Below are 25,420 nucleotides of genomic sequence, written 5' to 3'. Positions count from 1 at the left end.
AGTGATACAGTATTGCTTTTTTTTTTGGGGGGGGGGGAGGGAAGAAAGAAAGTCAATTTTTAGTGTTTTTAGAAATGGTTACTCAAAAGTTTTCCTTGATTCCAAATTCGTTTTGGTGTGATTTCAACAGGAATAATAAAACCCATCTAGTCTCCCAAAACATAACATTTTATTTCAGCTCTCACTTCAGAGCCAAATTTAAATGCGTAGTCCTTTTTATAGTTACTCGTATGAATTCTAACCTTTTAATTGTGTAATACACAATTAAATCACAAGAGGAGTTGAACAACTGATCCCTCTTAGTGGATTAAAATAATATCCTGGTAAAGGAGCCAGTCTAAGACCTATTCCCACTTTAATTATTCAGATATTTCAAGTAGTTTAATAACTAATTTGAATTGTACCCTAATCCCTGTCAGGGATTTAAATTTTATTTTATGACCCGATCTGTCCTATCACACAAATGAAATGAGATTGATGCTGGGACAGGCCTGAAATCCCAAATCAAACACAGGGTATTGCTCTGTACTGGCTGCTTTTCCTGATGAGCTCCTGGAATGCAGCTTTCTTCCACTGGAAAAGGCTTTCCTCTAAGCCCATTTATTTCTTAGACCATATATATATATATATGTATATACATGTGTATATATATATATATGTATATGCATGCACACACACACATGTAAAAGTTATAACCTTGTGTGGGAATGCTCCTTATTTCTTACCATTTATCCAAACAACCTTTCTCATTTCAAATGAACATTTTGTCCTTAATTTCTTGTTTCTATTTCATGTAGGAAGTCTCCAACATCTCCTGGCTGTAAAGAAGATCAGATGAAAGAACTCCTAGAATTGGGTAAGTTATATTAAATTTCACTTTGGCTTTGTCATCTTTTGAATTGCTCAGGCAGCTATGACCAAATAAATAAGTAGGAGTGGCTTCTTTTGTAACTCAGAGTTGATCTTGAGCAATTGCATTTCCTATAAACTTTCAGGTAAGATAAAGAAATCATTAGGAAATAATCGAACAATGTATTTTGATCTGCTCTTTTTGGCTAAAACTGTATTTTCCTTTTTATAAAGACAATAAATTTTAGTTTTTGTGTTGATCAGCCCCTAGCACTGAGTGTGCTGGGGTAAACAATTCTTTCCACCCAACATTGGAATTTTTTTTTTTTCTTTCAGTCGATGTTGAGGATGAAGAGGCAACTGGAGAAGTTAATAAGACTCCAGACCTTTCAACAATCTATATGCTTCAAATAGTATCAAAGGCAATTGATATTTCTCTTGCAAAAGTAAGACTAATTATGGTAAATATAGATTTGTGAGGTTGTTATTTGAGTTTCCTTAGCTGAAGCTGCAGTGGGTTGCTCTGTGCTGCACTTTTGAACATGTGCTGTATTCCTGAGTATATTCCTTGTCCGGGTGACAAAGTCATTTAGGGATGCCTAGATTCAGAAAAATACCCCTCATGCATCAGCCCACTTGAAGCACAGATAATAGCTTTAATTAAGTTTGTATTATTTCCTTAATGCCTCTAGTCAGTTATTCATGTGCTTATTCTCCAGTCCTTTCCACTGACAGTGGGTTATTATTCCCCTGTCACTGTTTCTGCCTTCCTTATCTCCCCTATTTTGAGCAAAGATGAAATTATTAAATACTTTGCCTTCCCATTCAGACAGAGGAGAAAAAAAACCCAGACCAAATAATGAGGGTGTGTTCCAGTTTAATTTGTAGATCTAAGAGCTTGGAGTAACTCTACCAGCCCTGAGCAGTTTTTTTTTTTTTTTTAATTTTCTGAGCTCTGCTTTAGCATGAATGCAATTTATTCAGTGTGGCTATTGCTGTGTGGTTGTGGTCTGCAGTTGTTCAGGGCTGAGGTCTGGATTTGTGTCACCTGAAGTACAGAAATCAAACATTTAATTCACATTTATCCCATACATAACATATTAAAAGGTTGTTTTCTCCCTCATATCGCCGTTGGTTGCTCTTCCAGCTGTTAAATTTCAGGCAATGTTCTGGGATGCTTGCATGAGAAACTGTGCCCCAGACATGAGACATAAATATTTTCCAGTGTTGAGCTGCTCCCAGCATTATGAGTGGAAGGAATATGGCAGGAAAAGGAAAATACTGGTCCTTTTCATTGGGGTGTTGCTATTTACAGTATGGATAAAACAGAAGAGGGTGGTTGTACAGAGTTAGTCATTACCCATTCCACATTCCTTTCTCTTCTACAAGTTACTGTGTTTTGGATTTGTTTTTAAAATGAGATTTTTTTTTCCTTTCTTTTATAGGAATTAAAAAATCTTCTGTTTGGCTCTAGTCTTTGTTGCTTCAGTGAAGAATGGAAAATCCAGAGTTTTACATTTAACAATATCCCACAGCTAAAATATGGCATTGTGCAGAAAAAGGTACTGTAAATTCCTTCCTAACAGTGATCTTTTCTTTTTGCACTGACTTTGCAAAGGCTGTGTGTTTCAGCAGTGAAAAAAATCAGTTTTCTAAAGACTTTTTCTTTAAATTATGGTTACCAGTGGATGTTGTCACCTTGTCAAGTTGTGATGGGAGACTTCAGACGGTTGGAGGAAAATGTGAAAAAGCTGCAGAAATTCTGCAAATGTGTATGTGTGTGCTGGGGAATTATTCACAGGGAGGAAGAGGAGCCACTGCAGCTGAAAACTAGTGGTGGTAAAAGAATAATAAATCAAGGGTGGAGTTTAAGATAGAAATGATACTAGGGCCAAACAAATTTAAGATGCAGCTTGGTCTGACTCCAAATGAGATGTAGCAAGAGTCACCTGGAAAATCCCCTGTTGATTTTTACTTCCTGAAGATGCTGGGGTCAGGTGATGGAGTTCATTCCTAAAATAAAAAGAACAAACACCTTGCAGGCTCCCTGGGACTCTGGCACTGCTCACTTCTCCTGGAGCCACAGGATCCCAGCTCTTCCCTACAGCGAGGTTTTCATCAATCCCCTGGAAACATCCAGCAGGTGAACACATCTGGAATGTCCAGCAGGTCCCCGTGGTGACCACAGCTCGTAAAACCACCAAGTTTTTGTGGCCATGACTTGGGCCAGCCTGGACAGCATCTGCCCAACCCAGGGAGATTTTTGGTGCTTTCTGATCCAGGGCATTCAGGGATTTGTCTGAGCTCTTCCCTTCCAGCCCTGATGGAGCACCTGGCTCACAGCCAGTGCTTCACCCCTCTCTGCTCTGTGTGCTCACCTTGGTTTCACAGGCTCAGCCCAGGGTCATGGAGCTGCCCCCAGAATCCACCAGAGCCCTTGGAAGGATGGATCCTGCCCAGTGCTGGATGCTTTTGTGCCAGCCCTGTGGCTGTGCACTGCTCCTGGGGTCTCCACACAAAATCTCTCCCCTCAGGAACAGGGATCTGAGGAATTCAGTGAACTCTTGGGGGCTCCTCTGTACAGAACTCTCATTAAGCCTCTGTGCTGATGCAGAAAATCTTTATCTGGCCTGAGAGAAGCAGACCATTATACAGAAATGAGGGGAAGAGAGGCTTTGAGGCAAGAACAATGGCTAATAAACATGTCATTAAGATGTTTAATTAACTTACCTCATCTAGTTAAATATTTCATTAGGCTGATGATCTCAGAAGAAAGCTGCTTATCTTACAAAGCCTGGTAGAAAAAGAAGATATTAAATCTTAATTTAAACTCCAAAAGGAACCGTGGCAGTGATGGTCTCTGGCCCACAGTAAATGTTATTTGGTGTTTCCAGCCTAGAGAAAGGATGTCTCATCACTTCCAGCCACTCACTGGCCATTAAATTCCCCACCATGAATTCCAGTGCAGGAATGGTGTTTTGCTGAGATTGTGCCTTCCCTGGTCATTTATATATTTCTTCCTCACTTCCAAAATTTAATTCAGCTGAACAACTGTTTAGTTCTTTCTAAAGTTTTTGTGGTGCTATAGGAAGATATTTAGAATAAACCCTGTAATTTCCTTTTTGACTAAGAGGCTCTGATGGACTGACAAGACCCTTGTTTTTTTCTTGATATTCTTCAGATTATTCACTCATCAATTTTTTAAATAAATCTACAGAGGCAGAGTATATATAATATAAATGAGAAATGGGAAGGTGTCGATATCCAAGCTGTTTCCTAATTCCAGGAATTAGGTTATTTTTTACGTTCTATGCTGCATTTACCTGCAGTCCCTTTCCCTTGGTGCTGCACTTAGGACAATCAGAGAATTAAACTGATCCTTTAATCACATTGCTGTGTGAAAACAGCAGTGTTGGCTGCCCTTTCCCCTGTCCTGCAGGGTTTTGAGAGGAGTTTGATGGGTGGCTCTGTGGTGTCTGTGATGTCAGCCCTGTGTGCTGCACAAGCCCAGACCAGCTATGAATCTGCTTTCCATAAAATTTCAAGTTAATATGGCGTTTCTTGGTATTGTGATTTTTTTTTCCTCTGAGACTGAGAATTTGAAGGATTCAAGCTTTCTTGGTTTTCTTGCTCTTCCCCAGTGAGAGGGAGGATCTGAGTTGCACATGGCTGTACTGAAACCTGAAATCTTTGTTCAGTGATGCAGGTGGGAACTCAAGGTGCTGAGAGGAGGTACAAGAGCAAGGCTTGTTTTCAGTCCTTGGAAAACACCCAGATTTGATTTCTCTTTGAAAATTAAAATGCAGCTCAGTAGGAATCAGAAGATTTTAGTTCATATATCCCAGATTTAAATAAAACCCCACATTTCTTTTGACATGATAGATGTCTAGATCTTTTCAGGAAAAATAGGCAGGAAAACACTTTTAAAAACACAGATTTGCATTGGCTTGCACAAAACCCTAGAGCCAGAGAGAGCACTGAAAAGTCATGGCTGGAAAGAAAGGGATGGAAGGATGGCTTTGGGCTGGAGGGGAGCTCACAGGGGTTTTCCCCAGCATCCATCAGATTTTTGCTCATAGAGCAAAAGAGAAAGGAGGTGTGGAATCATTAGAAAGAGTACCAGGAGTTTTTTTGTAAATTAAATTCAGAAAAGAACAAAAAGACAGAAAAGTCAATGGATGTATGTCTCCTCTTCCCTTTATTTCTCCTCCCAAGGTCTACGAGTTGTGTAAGTTTTTTTTGCTCCTGGAACTTTCCTTAATTATGATGGATTTGTGAAATCTTATGAGTAATGTTATAGTGCTGGTTTTTTTTCTTCTTTTTTTTTTGGCACAAGGTAAATTAATTACTGTTTTTGAAACGTTTTAATTGTGATAGTCTGTTTTAAACCTGGGCTAAATATTTGCAGTGGGGAGAAGGAATGAGGAGAGGAGAGCAAACCACACAAAAAAAAAAAATAAATAAATGAACAGGTGTTTGGAATATGAAGACAATTTAATCACTGAATTTAAGTTACCTTTGTAAATACTACTATTAATTTTTTTTTTTTCTGGATGAAAATTTTCCCCCTTGTCCCGTTTTCCCCCCAGGGTGGTCCATGTGGAGTTCTGGCTGCAGTCCAAGCCTGTGTCCTGCAGCAGCTCATCTTTACAGACAGCAACAGGAACAAAGACATCCGGTAAGGCAGGGAATTTTCAGGAATTTTCCCTACAGAAGTAAAAAAAAAAAACAAAACAAAACAAAAAAAACCTTTATTTCCCTGCTGCAGTCACTCAGGAGCCTTTTGAGTTTGAACTTACTGAACAACTTTTTGTTTCAGAGAGAGAGAAAGAAAGCAGCATCTGATTTGCTTGTGTTTACTTCCATTGAACTGTAGGAATGCAGAAGTTGGTGTCTTGTTTGTGTAATTGCTTGTGATTAACCCAAGAACCTCTACACAAACCAAACGGCTTGAATTGAGGCCAATGAAAATTATTTAGTCTTGAGGTCCTCATGGAAATTTGATTTCAAACAAAAAAATAATCAAGGTTTGAGAGACCATGAAGTTCATCCAGTGTTGGACTAAGAAATCTCAACAGGGTTGAAAAATTAAAGTTATAATGATTTTTTTTTTCTTGTCACTGTATCTGATCACTCCTGTTTAAACTTCTTAATGGAAGTTGAATTTATATTCTGTGTATTTTCTACTTGTTTTAAGGAGTTCTGTTAGGTGTTACTGCTGACAAGTAAATTGCTTGGACTGTTATAATAGTAATGTCACTTGGCACGTTGCTAAAGGAACATGGGTTACTGAATTAAATTCTGGACAATAATGCCTCAAAAATTACTTTATTACCACTTTTAATGTATTTGCCTTTTGTTTTTCAGTAAGACATTAAGTCCATTTTAAAAGAAAAATTCCACGAGGACCCCCTGTTCCTTAAAGGAACAGAACATTTAATGGGGAAAATTATTTTACTGGTTTGTGCTGCCACCACCTTCTTTTATTTGTGATTTCCATTAGTCTGACCTCGATTTAGTCTGAAGAGAAGGTTTCGTGCTGATATCCTTCTTGAACTTCATTACCTTGCAATATAATTCTATTAAATTTGGCCTTAAATACTCATTTTCTGCTTGGAGCTGTGTAGGAAAATGCTGTGGTCTCTGTTGATATTCCTTTGTGCTGTCTGGCTTAATGTAAATTCATTATTTGGGCTGTTTTTGCATCAGTATTGGAAAGAAACAGGTACCTGTGGAGCATCATTATTTGTCTTCAGCATCCAGAATGGGAAGTGACAGAAATCCTGCAAAACTTTAGGATTCTGATTCAGATTATAATGAGGACAGACTTTACAAGATTCTTGTCTGCATAAGAGAAACCTCAGAAACTTTCTTGCAGCAAACTCAGTGCATACTTAGATTTTATGACCAGGAATCTCCACAGAAGAATTATTTCTGGTTGTGGAAACCAAGAATTTCTTTCAGCTTTGAGGACAGCCTTTGATCCTCTGCTCTTTGGTCCCTTTGTGTCCCAGGTCATCCTTAGTGAAAATAGAGATGTTAATTTCCCTCTTGCAGCATGGTTCAGAGATCATAAATGAAATAAAATTATGTGGCACCCAAATAAGTGGATGGAGGCCAGGTTGTCTAAACTGTGTGTCCCAACTCGTGCCAGCTCCAACCTATCCTGTTTACTTGGCACAATTTGCCTCTCCTGTTTTTCCCCTCTTATTATCCGCATGGCTTTAAAAGATTTTTGCTTTTATTCATGAGATAAGCATACTTTTCTTATGCTGTGTTTGCTATGGGCAGAAACTTTCAAAGTTTCTAAGCAGGCAGAAGGAAAGGGAAGTCTCAGAGTTTCAAATGAGAGGGTAAATATTCCTTCCTAATTCTAACCTGGATTTTCAAATTATCAACCACTTCACAGGAAGTGTTTGATTTCAGGCTTCTTCAACATTCAAGAAATAATTATAATTTCTCCTTCTTTTCTGCTGCCTCTCTCAAACACATAAGTTACTTTTGAGTCCCATAAATTTCTGGGTGTCTGTGTTGGAACACAGGCAGAGATAAGAAAAAATTGTGATTATATATATATTTTTTTCACTTGAAAACTCTCACTAATTATTTCCCATATCTCACATCCTTCAGAGAGGGAAACATTCCCTAAATGACCATTTTATTCAAGGCAGACATTGAACTTGAAAGTCTGTTTAATTTTTTTGATGTTTGGTGTTTCTTGTTTAGTCTTTTGAATTATTAGATCTTTTACTCAAACAGTGGGAACAGGTTTTGTCCTCATCTCCCAGGCTGGTAACACTCTAAAACTGATAAAATCTGAATTTCAAAGGCTGCCTTTCTTGAAACCACTAGAGAAAACTCCATTTATTTTCCTCCCAGGGGCATGGGATCTTTTGGCCACTTCTTCAGTCTCATGGATATTTGGTTTATTCTGAAATCTGCCAGTTTTCCACTTTGTGACTTTTAGCTTCCTGGTCTTGTAATGTTTTAGGTCTTGACTTTGGGGCACACCTTATTTAAAAAAAAAAGTGCAAGCAGCATTTATTGCAGATGGCACTTTGGAGAAGGTTTAGTAGTGGGTGAAAACATTATGGTGTAGATTTGTTTAAAAGGGTTAAGAAGTAAAAACTTCAGAAACAAATTAAGTATGGGTGCCTTTAGAAACTAAAAATCATGTTTAAAACATAAAACAATCCTGTTGGGGAATAGTGAAAGTTTTATTACAGATTTAGAGATGAAGAATCTTCTCTTGTCCATTATTTGCCAATATGGTGTTGTTCCCTGAAGCATTTATCTGCTTTCTTGTCCAAGCAATTAAAAATATTTTCTGTGGGAGAGGAGCTTTCTTCTAGAGGATCAGGGTGTGATAACAGATCTGTGCTTAACCAGTTCCTGTTGTTGATCATACCTTATTTACTCTTCTCTTGATTTGCATCCATTGCTTTTAATGATAAAAACGGTTTTATTTTAATCATTCCTTGTAAATCAGACACCAGCTTAAGCAATGATCTAGAAGTAAAGCCTGTGAGTTTCATCACTTAAATTCACCTGTATGACATGGGAAGTTTCACAGAACAGAGTTATAGCAAGTTTGCAACTATTTGTAACCATCATTAGGAGCAACACAAACTCATAGAGGTCCCCCAAAAAGCAGCACAGGGCTATTAACCCTTGACTTTGGTGAATTGATGTCCTTCCAATGCCTGTTTGCCTTCTTACTTGAGAAGAAACTCACCCAGTGTGCCCAGTTTGTTCTGCAGCCATCTAAAGAGAGAGTTTTCTCCTTCCATCTCCCTTCACTGAGTCTGGTTATCCTCAGGGTCCAAGGTACCTTCTGAAATGGCTCAAATGAGGTTTCTCCTCAGGGAATGGTTCCAAAAAGCCCAGTGGTGACATCAGCTGCATCTCCCTCTCGGGAGCTGCGGAGGTGCTGAGAGGTCTCAGGGCAGGGTGTGCAGTGAGTGCTCCCTGTCCTCATTCTGCTGCTTGATTCCCAGGGAAAGGTGGGATTCTGCAGTGCCAGTACCTGCTGCCTCTTCAACTCCCAGTATTTTTGGCCATCCAGGTTGTCACTTTCTCAGCTGTACAAGAACTGAGGCACCTAAATAATGATTTTCTGACGCAGCCCACCGGTGCCTTGTTACTCATCATTATAAAACTGTCTCTAAAGATGCTTTTGTTCTTTTAGGGACAAACGTGCCATGAATCTGTTTGCCCTCACGTTTTGGTGCTTGTCTCTCTCCTTTGTTTCCTGCAGTTGTCTCCAGCCCTCAGAAGCTCACAGGACCAAGTGCCTCTCCTTGGCTCTCGCTGACATTCTGTGGCGTGCGGGGGGCCACGAGAAAGCCCTGGTGGCACTGTGAGTAGGAGAAGCACTTTTAGTCACTGTACACTGCTCTTGCACTTTTATCTCTCCCAAATCTACGTAATTCACAATATAAATGCTGTGTAAGCTGCATTTATGCCACCTGAAACAGCCCAAGGAGCAATGCAAAATGTAGTTTCTGCTGCCCCACTAACTGGGACAGCACAGACAAAACACTTTGAGGTTGCTGTGAAAGCTCCTGAGGGTTAAGCTGATTGTAGGGATCCTCCAAAATCTTTTTATTAAGAGTTATTTTTCCAGCTGCAGCGTTCTGCTCCTGCATTGCAGGATATTCCATTGTGGCTGGAATTAAGCTCCTTTTTGCTGTATTTGCCTGCAATGCAGTTAGGCTGCTGGTACACAAAACATCTGACTTTTAGATCCCTAGCTTTGGCTGCACTGGCACCTAAAGGATGTTTTTAGCTGAGTCAAGTCTTGTGGCCATAATTAATTTCCTTTATTAGATCAACTAAGATAGCTGCAAAATAACAGAGAGGCTTTGGGACACAGAAATCCTTCGTAAACCTGAAATAGATGCAGCAAATTCAAAGACCTTTCAAATGATATTTTACATATTTCACATCTCAGACCTTCTTCCTCTGTGATATTTCACATATGTTCTTCTGCTTGTTTGAATGTCATTGCTATAAAAATATTTTTCAATAAAAACAGTCCTTAACATCTTAAACTTTTATTTATCCTCTTTCTGTATGGAGAAACTTGTAATTCATGTTAGACTGAGAGAGCACAGCACAGATAAAGTGTTTGTTTCACTGACAGAAGCTTGATTTGCGATATAAACTTATTTACAAGAATTTTTTTTTTTAAAAAAGTCCTTAAAAATAATAATAATGCAAATCTTTGGCACATCATTCAGCTCATATGACATGTTGATTTCTCTTGAATGCCATTTTCTTCCTTTTAACATGAGTTTTGTCTGAATATCCCCTTCAGGCCATCAGGAAGACAGCAGTTCACTCCCACAGGGAAATACAAGGCAGATGGAATCCTGGAAACTGTAAGGCTCTGTGTGACTCCCATTCTCCAGATCCTCTTTCTTGTTTTTCCCATTTCAGTTCAATGAATTTGATCTCCATTGCTCTCCTAATGCTTCAAAATCAAATGAGTTACGATCCAGAACCCAATAGGCAATAAAATCCCATAGCCTGCCTGTTTCTGAGTTGTCCCACTGGCTGTGGGCAGTTGGGCTCTCTGAAATCCCTTTTTTGTTTTTTTTTTTTGTTCAATTTACCTTCCAAACCTAAAACCTCTGCCTGCTATTAATGACACACAGTAAAAATGAACGTTGGCCCTTCCAGCTGACCATGAACATGAAAAGGCACTATTTTCTTCTTGTCTTACACAGAATTCTTTGCCTTTTTCTCCCTCCAGAAGCTCCAAATGGAAGAACACTTTCCAGTTATGCCTTGTTTCCATCTGAGGCTCTCGGATGGCTTTATGGTGCCTCCAGCCAGGCTTTAATGGTTGGAGGAAATGTTTTTGGCCTCCTCAAAAGGGGAATGAATGTCTCAAAAAACCTGAAGATGGAAAAACAGGCAAAGAATATTGAAGTGAGGGCCTGGATCTGTGAGCTCTCCTGGACTTCACGTTAAATAGGAATACTCACATTCTCTGAGTGTGATAAATGCCTCACCATGTAGGTAGAAACCCCTGAGCTTCTTGCCCATCTTGTGTCTTCTAAAGCTTCAGTGTCCCTCTATCCTAGGAATTGTTTTTCATTGCATAGATGATGCTTAAAATTGAATCCAAGTGTCTGTTCAAGAAACTTAAAAAATCATCAAAAAGCAGCACTGAAAAATTCAGAATATATGAGGTGCTGAGATATAATTCTATGCCAAATGACAACAGTAAGAGATAGATTTCATTAGATCTTGATTTCTTTTTGTTAGTTCAGATCTTTCCAAGCAGTTTGAAAGTTTTGGCTACTTCATTTCAGCTTTCAGGTTATAAAAATGAGTTGCTGTTTTTTTTTTGAAGTCACCTTTTTTCCTTCTTGCATTTCTTCCCAGCTAATACTTCACAGTGCCACGAGATACGAGGATCTGATTGTACTTCTACAGCAGAATATTCACCAGGTACTATGTTTAATTATGTTTAATTAAATGATGGTTCAGCTGCCAGCCTTTGTGTCTGTTAGTCTCACAAAATGTGTTCTGAGCACTGTTTCTAGCACTCTGTGGACATGTCTTGCATTGTAACAAACACTGCAACAAATTCAGCTTTAGCATAAATCACAGCAATTCCTTCTGCCTTCAGTTCCATTTGCATTTCTGGAGGACTGGGCAAGAAATTTATACACAACAAGCAAAATGACACCAAAATCCCAGACAAAGAAACAAACAAAATAACACCAAAATAACACCTTTTGTTTTTCAGTTTGAAATTGGTCCCTGTGGGTGCATCCTCCTGACTGTGTCTGTCATCTTATCAAGATCCATCAACCTGTGAGTGCCTCTAGCCTTGCTTCATAAACTGCACAGCAAAGTGAGCTGTGAGAAGTGAAGAAAAATCCGTGCTGTGCTTAAATCTCTGGCCTTGTTAATCTGTTGTGGTGTTTGCTCTGATAAATGTGGGGGAGTTGTGCAGATTTACTCACTTCATCTTGACTTTTCTTGTTGTATACACTGGTGTGTGTGTGTGTGTGTGTGTGTGTGTGTAATTACATATCTCTGTTGTGGTGATCAGTCCACCACATCTGATGTCAAATACTCCACCTATACATTAGGTTCCATGTCTGAAGTAGTTTTCTGTTCTCCCTACCTTGAACAGTTTAAGCAAGACTTGTTTAAAGGGTTGTTTATTTCACATACTCCAGGTATCTTAGGCAGGGGGGAATAGCCTCACTGTGATGACTTTCTCTGTCTCTCTGTCAGGGATAATGATGAAGAAAAGCTGGAATAAAGTGGATGAGGCATTTTTAGGTAGCTGTAAGTAATGCATGGCAAATCTGGTCTCAGTTTATTTCTGTCATGAATATTCCAAGCTCTAACACATGGAAAGTCATCATAACCTCTTTAAAAACTCACTGAGGTCTGCCCAGGCACTGTGGCATTTAACTGAGCTTCTCCACAGCCTGAAGGTGTTTCTGTGGTGCTGTGAGTGTCAGTGGGTCAGAATATAAAGGTTTCCTTCGTTCAGGCACATTTTCACTTCTGTGAAAATCCCCAGGAGCAAGGGGAAACTGCTGCCTGCCAGTTTGCAAAAAAATAATAAGTCATTTGGAGAGAGCAGCTGCGCTTGAAAGCAGCACGAGGCTGATTTATGGAAGCTTTTATTTCTTAGGGCTCTGCATTGTCTTGACAAGAAACAGCAACTTAACCCAAATTTGAGATCCACAATCAGTTGTTCACCTGCTGGGATCCCAGCAAGTGTTTACAGGTTGAGGGTTTTTTGGTTTTATTGTAATTTCTTCCTTTCTTTTGGTTATAGTAACACTACAGCCCTTGGCTTGGCTCCACTTTTGTACTCTAACACAAATGATGTGATAATTTCAGGGCATGTGCCATTTATTCTCATTTTTCTGAGCTGCTTACAACAGAAATCTAGTTCAGATTAGTAGAGTTACTTGTGCAAGTCATGATCTGCAGGTTCATAATTGCTGCTGTCTGCACTGCTTTGTTTGCTATAAAATGTTAAATATTCTTTAATAATTTAAGCAAGGATATATTCTCCCTCATCACCTCCCAGTTCCTACCAGATGGATTATGACAAGGCCAATCAGTCATCTGTGATTTTATTTGGGGGAGCTGTGTCTAAAGTGAATATGACAAATCCTTATGGTGCCTGTTTGCATTTTAAACTATCTAAATATTTTTACAGATCTGATCCAGAATGTCAGAACAGTTTATAAAGTGCAGTTCTATTTTGAGGAATAGTCATGATTTTCTCACAAAACTACGTTTTAAAGTACTGCTTCTCCTCTAGCTTGTACTGGGTAAAACTCTGCATTGGTACCTATCTTTTGTTTTCAAGAAAAAGGAATTTTTATGTTTTTAAACAGTGGAAAGTGTTTTTAGACCTTTGCACAATTTTTTATTTTAAAAGTGCAAGCTGAATTTTGTTTATGTAATCTTCAGCAATCGATTTAGCTGCCTATGTCACCGTGCTTCTCTTAGGATATTAAAAATATCAAGACAAATAACTCTGATATCCTCAAGAAATATATACCATTCAGAGAGTGTTAACCAGCATGGCAAGCAATTATTTACATAACTGGCATAGTTCTGGATGAACAGATTATGACAAATAAGAGTTGGTTTAGATAATGGAATTCTCAGCCAGTAATAGATCTCCCTGGGATTGTTCTGTCCCAGTTTTTGGGTTTTTTAGACAGAAAAATCAGGAGGTTTTTGCAACAGAAAGATCCACAAAAGTTTCAGTTGCCTGAATTTTTGTGTGCATATTGCACTGAAAAAAAAAAAAAGATGATTAAATTTTATTTGAGTAGTTGACAGCACTTAGATTTTTCCTGTTTTGAGTGTAATTATCTATCTTAATGATCTTTATTGCCCAGAGAGGTTGTGGACTCCCCATCCCTGGAAGTGTCCAAAGCCAGGCTGGACAGGGCTTGGAGCAACCTGGGATAGTGGAAGGTGTCCCTGCCATGGCAGAGGGCTAAAAATTAATGGGCTTTAAGATCCTTCCCAGCACAAACCATTCCAGGATTCTATGATTTATTTACTTTCTCTGTAAGTAGTTGCATTTAATCCTTTAAACTAAAAAAGAAGAGAAAAAAAAAATCATGATTAATTTGACTTTTTTGGGGTGTCTGTCTTTGAATTACATAAATCATCTCCTGAAGTGCTTTGGTTATCTCTCCTATAACCAAATAACCTACTCAGAAAGAAATTTTACACTGTAACTATCAAGTCATGAAATGAAATCTGATTTTTAGTGGCAGGTCAGTGAGAAATGGGAGATTAAACGTTAATAAAGCAGAGCATTATGCATGACAAAAACAGTCTCAACTGTCCTCACCTAGTGATGGGCTTTAGATAGGCTGTTATAAAAAAGGAGAGAAATTCTGACACTACCACTAGCAATTTAATTATCTCAACACATCAGATAATTTTTCTGTAATGGACAAGAGATAAATCATGAGAGCTGAGAAGAGAATAAAAACACATCAATGGCTTCATATAAATATATGATTTTTCATATTTTATCTTGCGTGTAGTCTTGTTTCCCCAGGTCAGTAAAGTCACATTAGTGCTGGAACAGTGGGAGACAAAAAAAAAAGTTTCCCTTTAATTTGCACAGATAAAAAAACCCTCTTTTTTCTTCACCAATTAAGAAGAATAACTTGGAAGTAATACAAATTCAAGCACCCATGACAGGGTTGAATACATTATTCCTCAGAGTCCAAAAACTTGGGTGCTCTCAGGGAAGCACTCAAGCTTTGATGTTAAAACAAGCACAGTTCTGATTTTTTCCACAGCATAAATAACTTGAAGTACTGAGAGATGAGGAGGCCAAAAGTATCAAGAGGTTCCAGTAAATTTAAATGAATGGAAGGTGCAAGCTCTAGCATCCCTAAACCCCTGGCCTTGATGTTATCTCCATGTCCCCCATTTTTGTGTTCTGTCTTCATGTTTGCTGCTGCTTTTGCTGCTTTTTTTTTTTGGTCCAGCTCCATAATTTTCACATTGTTACAGATTTTCCCTTGCAAATGGAAATTCCAGCTTTCAGCCAGGTCTGCTGGGCAGTTGTTCTAATATCACTGGCAATCTTAAGTATTTTTATTTCAGGGGGACGCATGCCAGGAAATGCAGGAGTTTGCGCTGCTTTGTAGATTTGGGGTAATGAGTTTCTCATGCTCTGAGCACTAATGATCATCACTGCCTGAGCTGATAACAAATGGCCAGAGAGGAGTGAGAATTCCTGAGGAAGTTGCTGAGAACGCGTTGTTGCTTCTGGTACAGGAAGGAATTCTGGTTCCTAACAATTGTAACTGCTTTTGTTGTTTTTTTCTTTTTTTTCCTAATTTTTTTAAACAACCAGCGAAAATTTTTTTTTAAATAGTCATATTATAGCAACTCAGGGGACTAATCTTTCTGAGTGTGCAAGATGTGTGCTGGGGTGTTCACGCTGATGAGAGCTACAGGATGTTTTCCACACAGGGGAGAGAGAATCAGCTCGAAAGTTGGGCTGCAAGTACCCACTGAGCCTCACCACTGAGTGCAGGAATATTTAGGAGTGGTTTTAATGACAGCCCCACAGTCTGGCTGAATTTCCAGCCTGCAGTGGGGCTGCAGCACAGCTTTCCCTGCTGGGTGCTGCCTCATCCTCTCCCAGCCCGTGCTCCCTTCCTCGCTGTGCTTACTCATGCAAAGCCATTCCTGGAGTGGGATGTGGCTCCTTTGGGTGCACTCACTGGTGCACAGCTTTCTTTAAATTCTTTAAGTTCTTTAAATTCCAGCTCCTCACCAACCCTGTTTCCACATTTTTCCTGATCCCTGCAATAACTTACTGCATAAAAGCATCATTGCTAGAACCCATGAGAGCAATGAACGTGAGGAACGAGAAGATTCCTTGGGTGGAATCCCTTTGTGGAAAAACAGTGTCCAGCCATTTTCAGGCTGCCTGGAGACAGTGCCCAGAGCCTGATCTGAAACACAGGCTCATTGTGCTGCTCACAACTGAAAATGCCACTGTTTGCATCCCTTTTTTCATCCTGGGGATGCTTTATCAGTTAGTGATTGCAGGTGACGTGTCACTCTCCAGTCAGGATTGGTCACTGGGTGCCTTTTCCATGTTTTCCCTGAAGTGTTTCTGTGAGAATAAGTAAAACAATGGCTTTGGCTGTGGGAAAAATAAAAAACGGAGGCTTGGTGTTGCAAGTCAAGAGGAGGCTGTGGACTTCATTAAGGTTGGCTGCTCGTAAACCTTGGAAAATAAACGTCAGCATCTTCCTTGTGATCCCACAGCTCTATTAACTACACTTCTGTAGTCCTTACTGCTCCAGAACATGGTGTTAAGACCTGTTTCAAAGCTATCTCTGCTGTTCCCATTTTGGTGTTGGGGAATTTTGGTTGTTTGGAGTTGGTTGTTTTGTGTGTTTATTTAATTTATTTATTTCAGAAGTCAGTTGTTATTAAATCAAATAAATCACATTATGACTCCTAATCTGTGTAGGATTTCTCACGCTCAATAACTCTGTCTTGGATTATTACCAATTCACCTCATTCTCTGAAATCTATTAATGAACAGTTTTTCACTTGAGGGAATCACATTATTAAAATTATGTTGTTCTGTGCACTTACTCTTAACTCCTGTGGTACTGTTTTACCTAACTGGAGAGGTTAAATCTCCTTAATCTGCCATTCTAGTCCATCTTTGAAATAAAATCATGCAGAAACACCAAATCATGTTAAATGCTGCCCATTATTATAACCTTTACTGCAGTCAAATATACCTGTTTATCATCTTGGATTTACTTCTGTAATAATTTGTCTGCTTACAAGCAATCCTACAAGAATATTCCTTTTCTGGTCCATTGGCAAACTACTTTTACTTTTTAGTTTTTTGGTAATTTTAACAGTTCTGTCTGCCTTTACTCATCAAGAGAAGTTTTTTTATTGAGATGTGTAGCAGGAAATGATCGTTACTGCAGTCATCTGTATCAAACCATGATTTTCTGTATCCTTTCCTATATCCTTTCTGTATCATTTACTGTAAAACAAGCCCAATTCTGGCATTCTACTGGACCTTAAATCTCTTTCAGTCATTCAGGACTTTGAAAAGGAAAGTGATGCTCTGCTGGCTCATGAGTTGTGGGTGGAACAAAGGGTCCCCCACCTTCCAACCACTTTCCTTTGCTGACGCCTTTTCCTGTCCCAGAGCCAGGCTGTAATTTGGAGATGCCCAGAAATTCACCTTCTCTCCTGATGAAGAAAGACTTTCTGTGAAATACCCATTTGGATATCCAGGGGTAAAATTGCAACTCCAACTCCGAACGAAGGATCCAATCACTTGGGGCACTCTCGGCTCTTGATGGAATTTGATTTTTCTGTGAGCCAGTTTTCTGGGAAAGCCTTTCCAGAGGAGTTTCCCCTCCACTTGAGTGTGCCTGGGAGAACAGCAGTTGTGGGGAAGTTGTGTCTGGGAGTAGTTTTCACTCGGAGCTTGCAGTTATGTAATATAAATAGATGTCATCGTGGTTTTTACAGCTTTTTGGTGTTTGAAAAAGACAGGGAAGCTGCTGTGTTTGAGGGGAAACAGCTGCCAATTGTGTTACACTGCTAAAAAACAAGGAGCTGCACACAACTGAAAAAAAAAAAAATAAAAAAATTGAGAATCTCAGAGCTCCCCAAGAGCCATTTGTGATTTTGCAACATGAGGAAAGCTGGTTAGATTTACCAGGAACAGGGCAAGGAGCAAATAGGAGAGACTTTGTGGGATCCAGCCCTTGGTAGGGAAGAATTTTCTGTTGGGGTGAGTGAACTTCTGTGCCTGCTGCTCAATGGCTTGCATGGAATTCCTAATTTTCAGGATCTTCACTGCCTTTGAGGTTCTGTTTGTGGGAATTGGACTGAGGCCCTTGTGGCCAAAGTGTTCACTGGGCAGGGGCTGCTTGCAGCATTAATCAATTAATAAATGCAGAATAATGAAGCTCAGCTTACAGCTGCTAAAAGGTAGTAAAGAAGGGAGTTTGCTTGAAAGAATTTAATGTTTTTCCTTCAAAAAAAAGGCAAGAGCACAGGGATAATCAGTGACAGCTTTAGCAATCTTTGTGGGAGGATGTGAGACCAAGATTTGAAGCTTTGTGCTTTCAAAAGGGGGATAGGCAGTGGAATATATTGATGTGTGAAATGTCACTTTCTAATGCTTGAGAGAGAGGGGACCCAGGGACTAAAGGGGGCTTGGAAGACAAGATAGAGGAAAGGAGAGTAGTGTCTCACTGGAAAGAAATGTGTAGGATTTGCCAAATAAAATCTGAGTATAAAGAAGCTAACTAACATTGTAGGTAAGGAATGTGACCCAGGTGGAAACGTGACCACAGAGGAAAAGAAGAGGAAAGGCTGAATCAGGTTTGAGGCTGTTTGCTGCACTGGAGGACAAGGAACAAGGGTTAGTGTAAAGAAAAATGGGTAAATGAGACTCAGAAAGAAAGAGAATTGAGAAGACAAAGAGGTTGTTGTGCTGGTAATGTTTGTTATCTTGATTGGTAAGGGATTGGGGAATTGGGAAGCAATGCCAAAAATAATAAATGGGGGAAAACGTGCCCAGATAATTGAGACGTGTGACTCTTGTCCCCTTGGTAAGGAAAATCAGGAATTTCAGCTGTGTCACCTGCTGGGTTCACAGAACAGAAATGGAGGACTAGGGACTGAGTGACAAATTTGGTGTGGATTTGCAGTGGGAAGGTCACTTGTGGGAATAAACCCAGATTGCTCCCCTGACTCCTCCAGCTCCTTGTGGAACAGATCAGGATCATAAAGCTGAGGAACTGTAGAAAGGGAAGATTATTATCTCCTTCTCTGGGGAGTTTTGACTACTTAAAATAGTGCAGAGGAATGCAAAAAAGTGTGGTGAGCAACAACCTTCTCTGTCATCAGTGGTCTGAGTCCTGGTGTTGGAAAATGGAGAGAAAATGTGGTTCAGATGAGGTCAGACCTGAGGGAATGAAACAAAAGTGATTTCCTTATCATATTAATACAAAGATACCAGGAAAAGATGTGAGTTTTCTCTGTAGAGTGGAGGTGGCTGATATCAGGAATCATGTAAAGAACTCTCTAAGTCTAAATTAATATTCTGCCTATCAGTAAGGAGAACAACTCCTTAAAAAAAAAAAAAACTTAAAGAAGAAGAAGAAACTAAAAAAAAAAAATAAACAAAAACTAAACCAAAGCTTAAAACCCCAAATCAGCCACAAATCCTGGGAATCCATGCAAAGTCAGCATGGCTAATTGGAATTCATGCATAATAAATGAATCAAATTTATGGGAGGTGGACTTTAACCTGAAAAAGTGATGATGGCTGCACAACAGGAAGGAAAACATAAATGAGGATCTCTGTATCTATACCTCATTCCTAAATTTATTCAGCACTTTTAAGCTTTCTCTTGCTTTGCCAGACCTTATGAATGGACCTGATCCTAAAAGCTTACCTTTGTCATGCTTTATTTAAATACAGAGTAACTTGACTTGCAGTTATAGGAGCAAGTGGAGAATTGTTAAACTGAAAAAAAAAAAAAAGAAAATAGAATAAAATTAGTTAATGGAGACCTAATAAGAGATTTTTATTTGGTATGACAAATGAAAATTGTTTACTAATGTGTAAACAATGTATCTTTTAAGAATTCTAAAGGTGATAAATAAAGAGACTCAGAAAGGTGTTTTTAGCATGGGGAAGGTGACTGATGGAGTTTGCCAATGATCAGTCTGGGATTAAAAATGTTTTATTCCCTACAATAATGCTGGAAAAAGGGAGTGGTGTGCTGATGAAGTGACCTGATGACTGAAATGCTGAAAGGCCCTGTCAATACAGAGGACAAATCGTGCTGTAAAAAAGAGTTGGCTCAGCCTCATGATGAGGGCAATAAAAAAGGAATTTATTTTCACTACAGAAACTGCAAGGTCTTGTAAACAGACTGCTCACTACTGTACTGGGGGGTTCATCAGCTGTAAATGGCAGGATGAGGAGCAGCAGAGCACACAGTGACTCTGAGCCAGCATCAAAAAATAGCCTTGGACCTGCTCTGAGGGTGTATCAGCATAAATAGTTTTAGGAGGTGAAGAAATGTTAATGGACTGTGCAAGGCACTGATGTGTCCTTAGAGAAACACCATGTCAGGCTGGGTTCACACATTAAAGCTGTGGGAAGTGTAGGAAAAGCACAGACCAGGGGAAGAAGGAATCTGTTTTATCAAAGAAGAATTCTAAAAGAACAAACGTTTTTATGTTTTCTAGGCTTTAAAAAAGCAAATTTTGAGGTGGGACATAACTGTTTTCGAAAATCTGGGATGGTGATGGTTGTACATAAACAAGAAAGGCAGAGAAAGCTGTTTATTTTAAAAATCAGTGTTTGTACAGAGTGAAAGTGCTTCAGCAAACAGCCTGTTGAGTCAGAAAACCTCATTTAAGTGTGACCAGATTCCAGGTTCCTGAGCTACCACTGAGAAAGCAGAGAAAACAGCAAAGAAATGTGGATTTCTGTGAAAAAGAGCAAGTGGCATGGCTGTGCTTTACCTGCCAAATGCAGAGAACTCCTCTTCTCTTCTCTTCTCTTCTCTTCTCTTCTCTTCTCTTCTCTTCTCTTCTCTTCTCTTCTCTTCTCTTCTCTTCTCTTCTCTTCTCTTCTCTTCTCTTCTCTTCTCTTCTCTTCTCTTCTCTTCTCTTCTCTTCTCTTCTCTTCTCTTCTCTTCTCTTCTCTTCTCTTCTCTTCTCTTCTCTTCTCTTCTCTTCTCTTCTCTTCTCTTCTCTTCTCTTCTCTTCTCTTCTCTTCTCTCCTCTCCTCTCCTCTCCTCTCCTCTCCTCTCCTCTCCTCTCCTCTCCTCTCCTCTCCTCTCCTCTCCTCTCCTCTCCTCTCCTCTCCTCTCCTCTCCTCTCCTCTCCTCTCCTCTCCTCTCCTCTCCTCTCCTCTCCTCTCCTCTCCTCTCCTCTCCTCTCCTCTCCTCTCCTCTCCTCTCCTCTCCTCTCCTCTCCTCTCCTCTCCTCTCCTCTCCTCTCCTCTCCTCTCCTCTCCTCTCCTCTCCTCTCCTCTCCTCTCCTCTCCTCTCCTCTCCTCCTGCTGGAATGTTCTCCATGTCTCCAGCAGGAATTCCAGGATTTCCCAAGCTGGCAGTTGTGTCCAGGTCACTGATTTTATTAGCCCCTGTTGAAACCTGTGCTCCCCAGATTTCTCTGAACCCTTAAATCCTTTTGCCTTCCACAACCCCTGTGGCAACCCCTGAGCTCCCCACTGCAGAATTGTGTTTTGTGAAAGAGTTTTCCCTTTTTTATTTCCTTGATTTGCCCAGTAAGTCTAAGGAGTGTTGTGGAATTCATGTTATGAAAGTTGTGAGGAAATAGTCCTTAATCATCTCCTTAAAATCTGAATGTCTCTTGGAGTCCATCAGTTGTGTCCTGCTGTAGGGAAAGGATCCTGGTCTCTGTAGCCTCTTCCCACAGGAAAGCTGTTTTTAACTTTTAACTGTGGTTCCTTCTGACCATCAGAAATTCCTCTGATCCTACAATATCTAAATGCTCAGATTCTATTGAGCCAAAATCTGTAGTAAATTAACTTTGAGAAATCGAACTTTTAATTGGTTTGTCCAATTGAGGAGTCTTCTTCAAAGAATGGGTGGTTTTATTTCTATATCAACCTTATTTCTCACTTCTCAGCTTTTAATCTGAAAAACACAAAGTAGACTCAGTCTGCCTTCAGTGCCAGAATATTTGTGATTTATCCCTCTAGTCCTTCAGCAATTTGATGGCCATGGCCAGGTTGTGGCAGGCTCCTTTTACTGTGTGTTCATCAGATGGAGAAAATGAATTTGCCTAAAGTGTCTTCCTTTACTCTGAAAATTACCTAAGCAAGGTCACCTAAATTGCCTCCAGGATGTACCAGTTTCTCTCCATGTATGAAAAGGTAAAGATTTTCAGAGTGACTGCCTGTTTGTGTTCATCTCTAGATATAAAATTCAGTGATATGAATCCTGCCCTGAAGTGATTGATCAGCTTTTATCATCTTTCCAATCTTGTTTTTCCCCCTTTCCTTTCCTTTAGCAAAGCAAAACATTTCAGAAATTATTTATTTTGGTTTTAAGGAAATAAAGTATATTGATTAAAAGAGGCGTAGAAGAATAAGTGTGATTCTACTACAAAACATAGCATTAACAAATAATTTGTCAGATTTTGGCCAAATTTCAGCAGGTTACTTTCACACATTTGGATTATTCATCTGAGTGCTGAAGAGTCAGTGTGGTGAGATAGATCCAGATTTAATATCTTTGCTTCTTCTGTTGCACTCAGGAGGACATTGCATTCAGTCAGAAAGATAATTTCTTAAAAAAATTAAGTTGTGGGTTGAATATGCCAGTAGATGAATTATTTTTCCCATCAGATCTATCCGTGTGAAATAGAAATGCTTCCCATAGTTTGTCAGCACCCTGGAGCAGTAGAGCTGATGAATTAACCTGCATGAGTTCCTCAGACCATTTTAAGAACTTTGTGAAATTAACAGATATGTGGCAAAAGTGTTAAAAAAATAATAAAGCCACTTCCTTGTTTCCCTGGTCTTAATCCCAAACAATATTTTATATATTTTTTTAGAGAGGATCTTCCCTTCTTCTTTGAACATTCATTTGAAACTTCTGCCATGTTCCAGTATTAAAAAAAATAAAAAAAAAATAAATATTCTGGAACATTTACACAATAAGGCAGTCACCCATCCTGTCATTTTCCACATCCCCATTGTAATTATTTGAAATCATTATGCTTGAAGATGAGTTTTTTTCTCCCTCCCAGCCCCAAATCTATTCTGGGAGTAGACTTATAATTGTGTGTTTGTTAATGTGACTGTTGCCATGAACAAAGTGAGGTCACCAATTCTCTGTGGCAGCTTTGCCTCAGAGTTAGGGATTGTAAACCAGCCAGCACTTACTCAAATGCACTCTTTTTTGATTTTCTATTATTTTATTTTGTTCTGTTATCAAGCCAAGTGATACCTGTGGCGTGAACTGACTCACATTGTGATAGTCTGGGATTATTCCTGGTATTAAAGATTCTATGGGACTTTTGTATTCAATATTTAATTATTCTCCATTGAAGACTTGTCAGGAATTTTTCTGGAAGAAAATTGAGAGTAAATGCATGAAAAATATTTATTTCACTTAGTTTTTGCTAAGGAAAAGTTAATATGATGGCAGGTTACATTATATTGGACATTCCAGTGCTCAAAATACTGATATTTTGGATTTTTATTTATGCACTTGTGAAACGTCATTGAGTCCGTGCAGATAACTGAAGTTTATTTTATCAATTATCCATCAGTGTTAGGTTAATAATGACATTAGAGTTCCTTCTATCAAATAGTGGCTTTGTCCAGCTGTATTAGGCTTTTAAATTTTTTTTTGGTTATTTTTATATTCCAGAATGGAATATAAATATAAAATTTATATTCCAGAATGGATTTATTTCCAGGCAGGTTTCTAATAACTGTCTGGAAATCAGCAAATTGTGTCACTGTGGCTGTGACAATTCAGAGCAGTCAAAGGTTTGGCTCAGGACATCTGTCCACCTTAAGTACTTAACATCCTTTATAAACACATTATTTTTAACTTGAAACAAATGGTTACAACCAGGCTGAAGATAAGCACAGGTTCACCAAAAGGAGCATGGAGTGAAAATGAATTTATAATAAACAAAGATGTTTTTTGGAAGGACTTTCAGGCATCCCTGCCTTAAACCCAGCAGCATTAAAAACCATGAAAATATAAGTATAACTCACACCAGCTGTATTCTGGTGATTTCTGTCATGAGGAGATTTCTCCAGTTGCTATAAATTAAGTTTTTACTCCAAAGCCACCTTACACATCTTTTGGTTTCACCACATTATGATGTTTGTTTTGGGTGATAATAATGTGAGAAAAAATGTTTGAAAGGGCAGTTAAGCCTCAGGATAAGGGCTCACAATTACTCTTTTTTTGGGGGGGGAAAAAGGCTTTAATAGGAATATTTCTTAAAAGAGCAGTACTAAGTGAATAAACCATGTGGAGCTGAATTTTGCCATGTTATTTATGTTCTCTGAGCATATTAAAACATCCATATTCTGTAAACATTTTAAAACCCAAACTCTGTCTTCCCTGGTTTCATGCAGGCATAAAGAACATCACACACATTACAGCTAAAAGTAAAAATCAAGCTGGGAGATCTTACAAGTGACCTGAAATTTAGCAAAGTCTTTGATTTGTATCAGCACAGGGGATGATTTCTGCTGAAAACTCCACATGGAGCACATGCTTGATTTAAAATCTTTATTCAGGAGATTTTAAAAATCAGTATCTTGCTTTCTGCCTGATTTTTTTTTTTTAACAGACTTTGTAATATTACCAGGAGAGGCAAAAATTACCACTGTTCTGCTCTAGCAGCCAACATTCTCCTACCCTATCTCCAGCTGGGATTATGAGCTATCACAACACTGGAAAATAGTGATAATACAGCACAAGAAAGGAATATTTACCACTAAAACTGTTGGTTTTTAGTGTCTGTTTACTGCTCTGTGATTCTGCTACAGCAGCACATGGAGTGTTGGGCTCTAAATTAAAAAGGGATTCACGGGGTCAAGCCTTAAATCATTGTGATCTGATGATCACTAGGATATTTTAAAGACTTTTGGCTTCAAATTAATGTTTTGGTTTTTTTTTTTTTTTTATGTTCTGAAGTGATGTAAAACTGGAAGATTCCATATTGAGGCAGTCATATTAGTGATAATGATTTACAGATTATGTCTGCATTGACATCTGATAGGACAGCACAACAAACTTTTCAGGTTTGCCAATGGATGTCTCCACACCCAGCAGAAGCCAGTCCCAGAATTGTGACTGTCTGTGGACTGTTTGATCCCACGTTATGGATGTTTTTTTTTTTTTAATTCCAAATGAGGCAGGGAGATGGGACTTGTACTTGTTTTAGAAAGTGCAATTTATTTTTTTTATCTTCTACAAGAAAGTTCATGTTACAGGTATTGAGACCGTGACCAGAAGTCACAAGACTTATGGCTACAAGATCTTTTAAGGACTTATTAACCAACAAAACACTGTTAACAAGGATATTTATGTTTCTAATCCAATGCTAAGGAATTTAATTTAATTACGCTGTGACCTTTCTCAGCCAATCCTGTTTTAATGCACAGATTTATTCTTAAGGCTATTTTATCACATTAATACTTTTTTTTTTATATCTTAAACTTCTTTAATTAAACTTTTTTTCTACTTAACATGTCTCAGTTTTAAGCTTTAAAATCTATATTCTTACTTCTAGTACTTAAACTTGGAAGCTTTTCCCAAAGCCTGAGCTCAAAATTTAGCGAATTTAGCGGGTTTTTTTTTTATTTTTTTTTTAGGCTTTGATTTAGAGGCCCGTTATTTTTTTTATAATTTCTTGTGTTCTGAATTCCGACAGCTGTGTGATATTTTTTGCCGTGCACGAGGTGCACCCGCACCTCAGCCACACCAACCACACCTGCAGAGAGGCTGGAGAGCCT

The 25,420-nt window shown here is 38.9% G+C and overlaps 1 protein-coding gene across 1 annotated transcript in view; it reads left to right on the top strand.

The window, feature by feature from the left end:
* Nucleotides 1-25,420, top strand: part of MINDY4 (MINDY lysine 48 deubiquitinase 4) — a 67,087-nt gene that overhangs the window by 18,221 nt on the left and 23,446 nt on the right. The window contains exons 6-13 of the mRNA XM_062493439.1: nucleotides 798-856; nucleotides 1,186-1,295; nucleotides 2,295-2,411; nucleotides 5,439-5,527; nucleotides 9,107-9,208; nucleotides 10,169-10,232; nucleotides 11,245-11,310; nucleotides 11,612-11,679. Coding sequence (XP_062349423.1) covers nucleotides 798-856; nucleotides 1,186-1,295; nucleotides 2,295-2,411; nucleotides 5,439-5,527; nucleotides 9,107-9,208; nucleotides 10,169-10,232; nucleotides 11,245-11,310; nucleotides 11,612-11,679 — 675 coding nt within the window. The remainder of the gene's footprint in view (nucleotides 1-797; nucleotides 857-1,185; nucleotides 1,296-2,294; nucleotides 2,412-5,438; nucleotides 5,528-9,106; nucleotides 9,209-10,168; nucleotides 10,233-11,244; nucleotides 11,311-11,611; nucleotides 11,680-25,420) is intronic.

The sequence above is a fragment of the Cinclus cinclus genome, chromosome 1 (genome assembly GCF_963662255.1).
Source record: "Cinclus cinclus chromosome 1, bCinCin1.1, whole genome shotgun sequence".
NCBI classification, from domain to species: Eukaryota; Metazoa; Chordata; class Aves; order Passeriformes; family Cinclidae; genus Cinclus; species Cinclus cinclus.
Note: the sequence above shows the minus strand (reverse complement) of the source record. Positions and strands in the feature narration are given on the sequence as shown.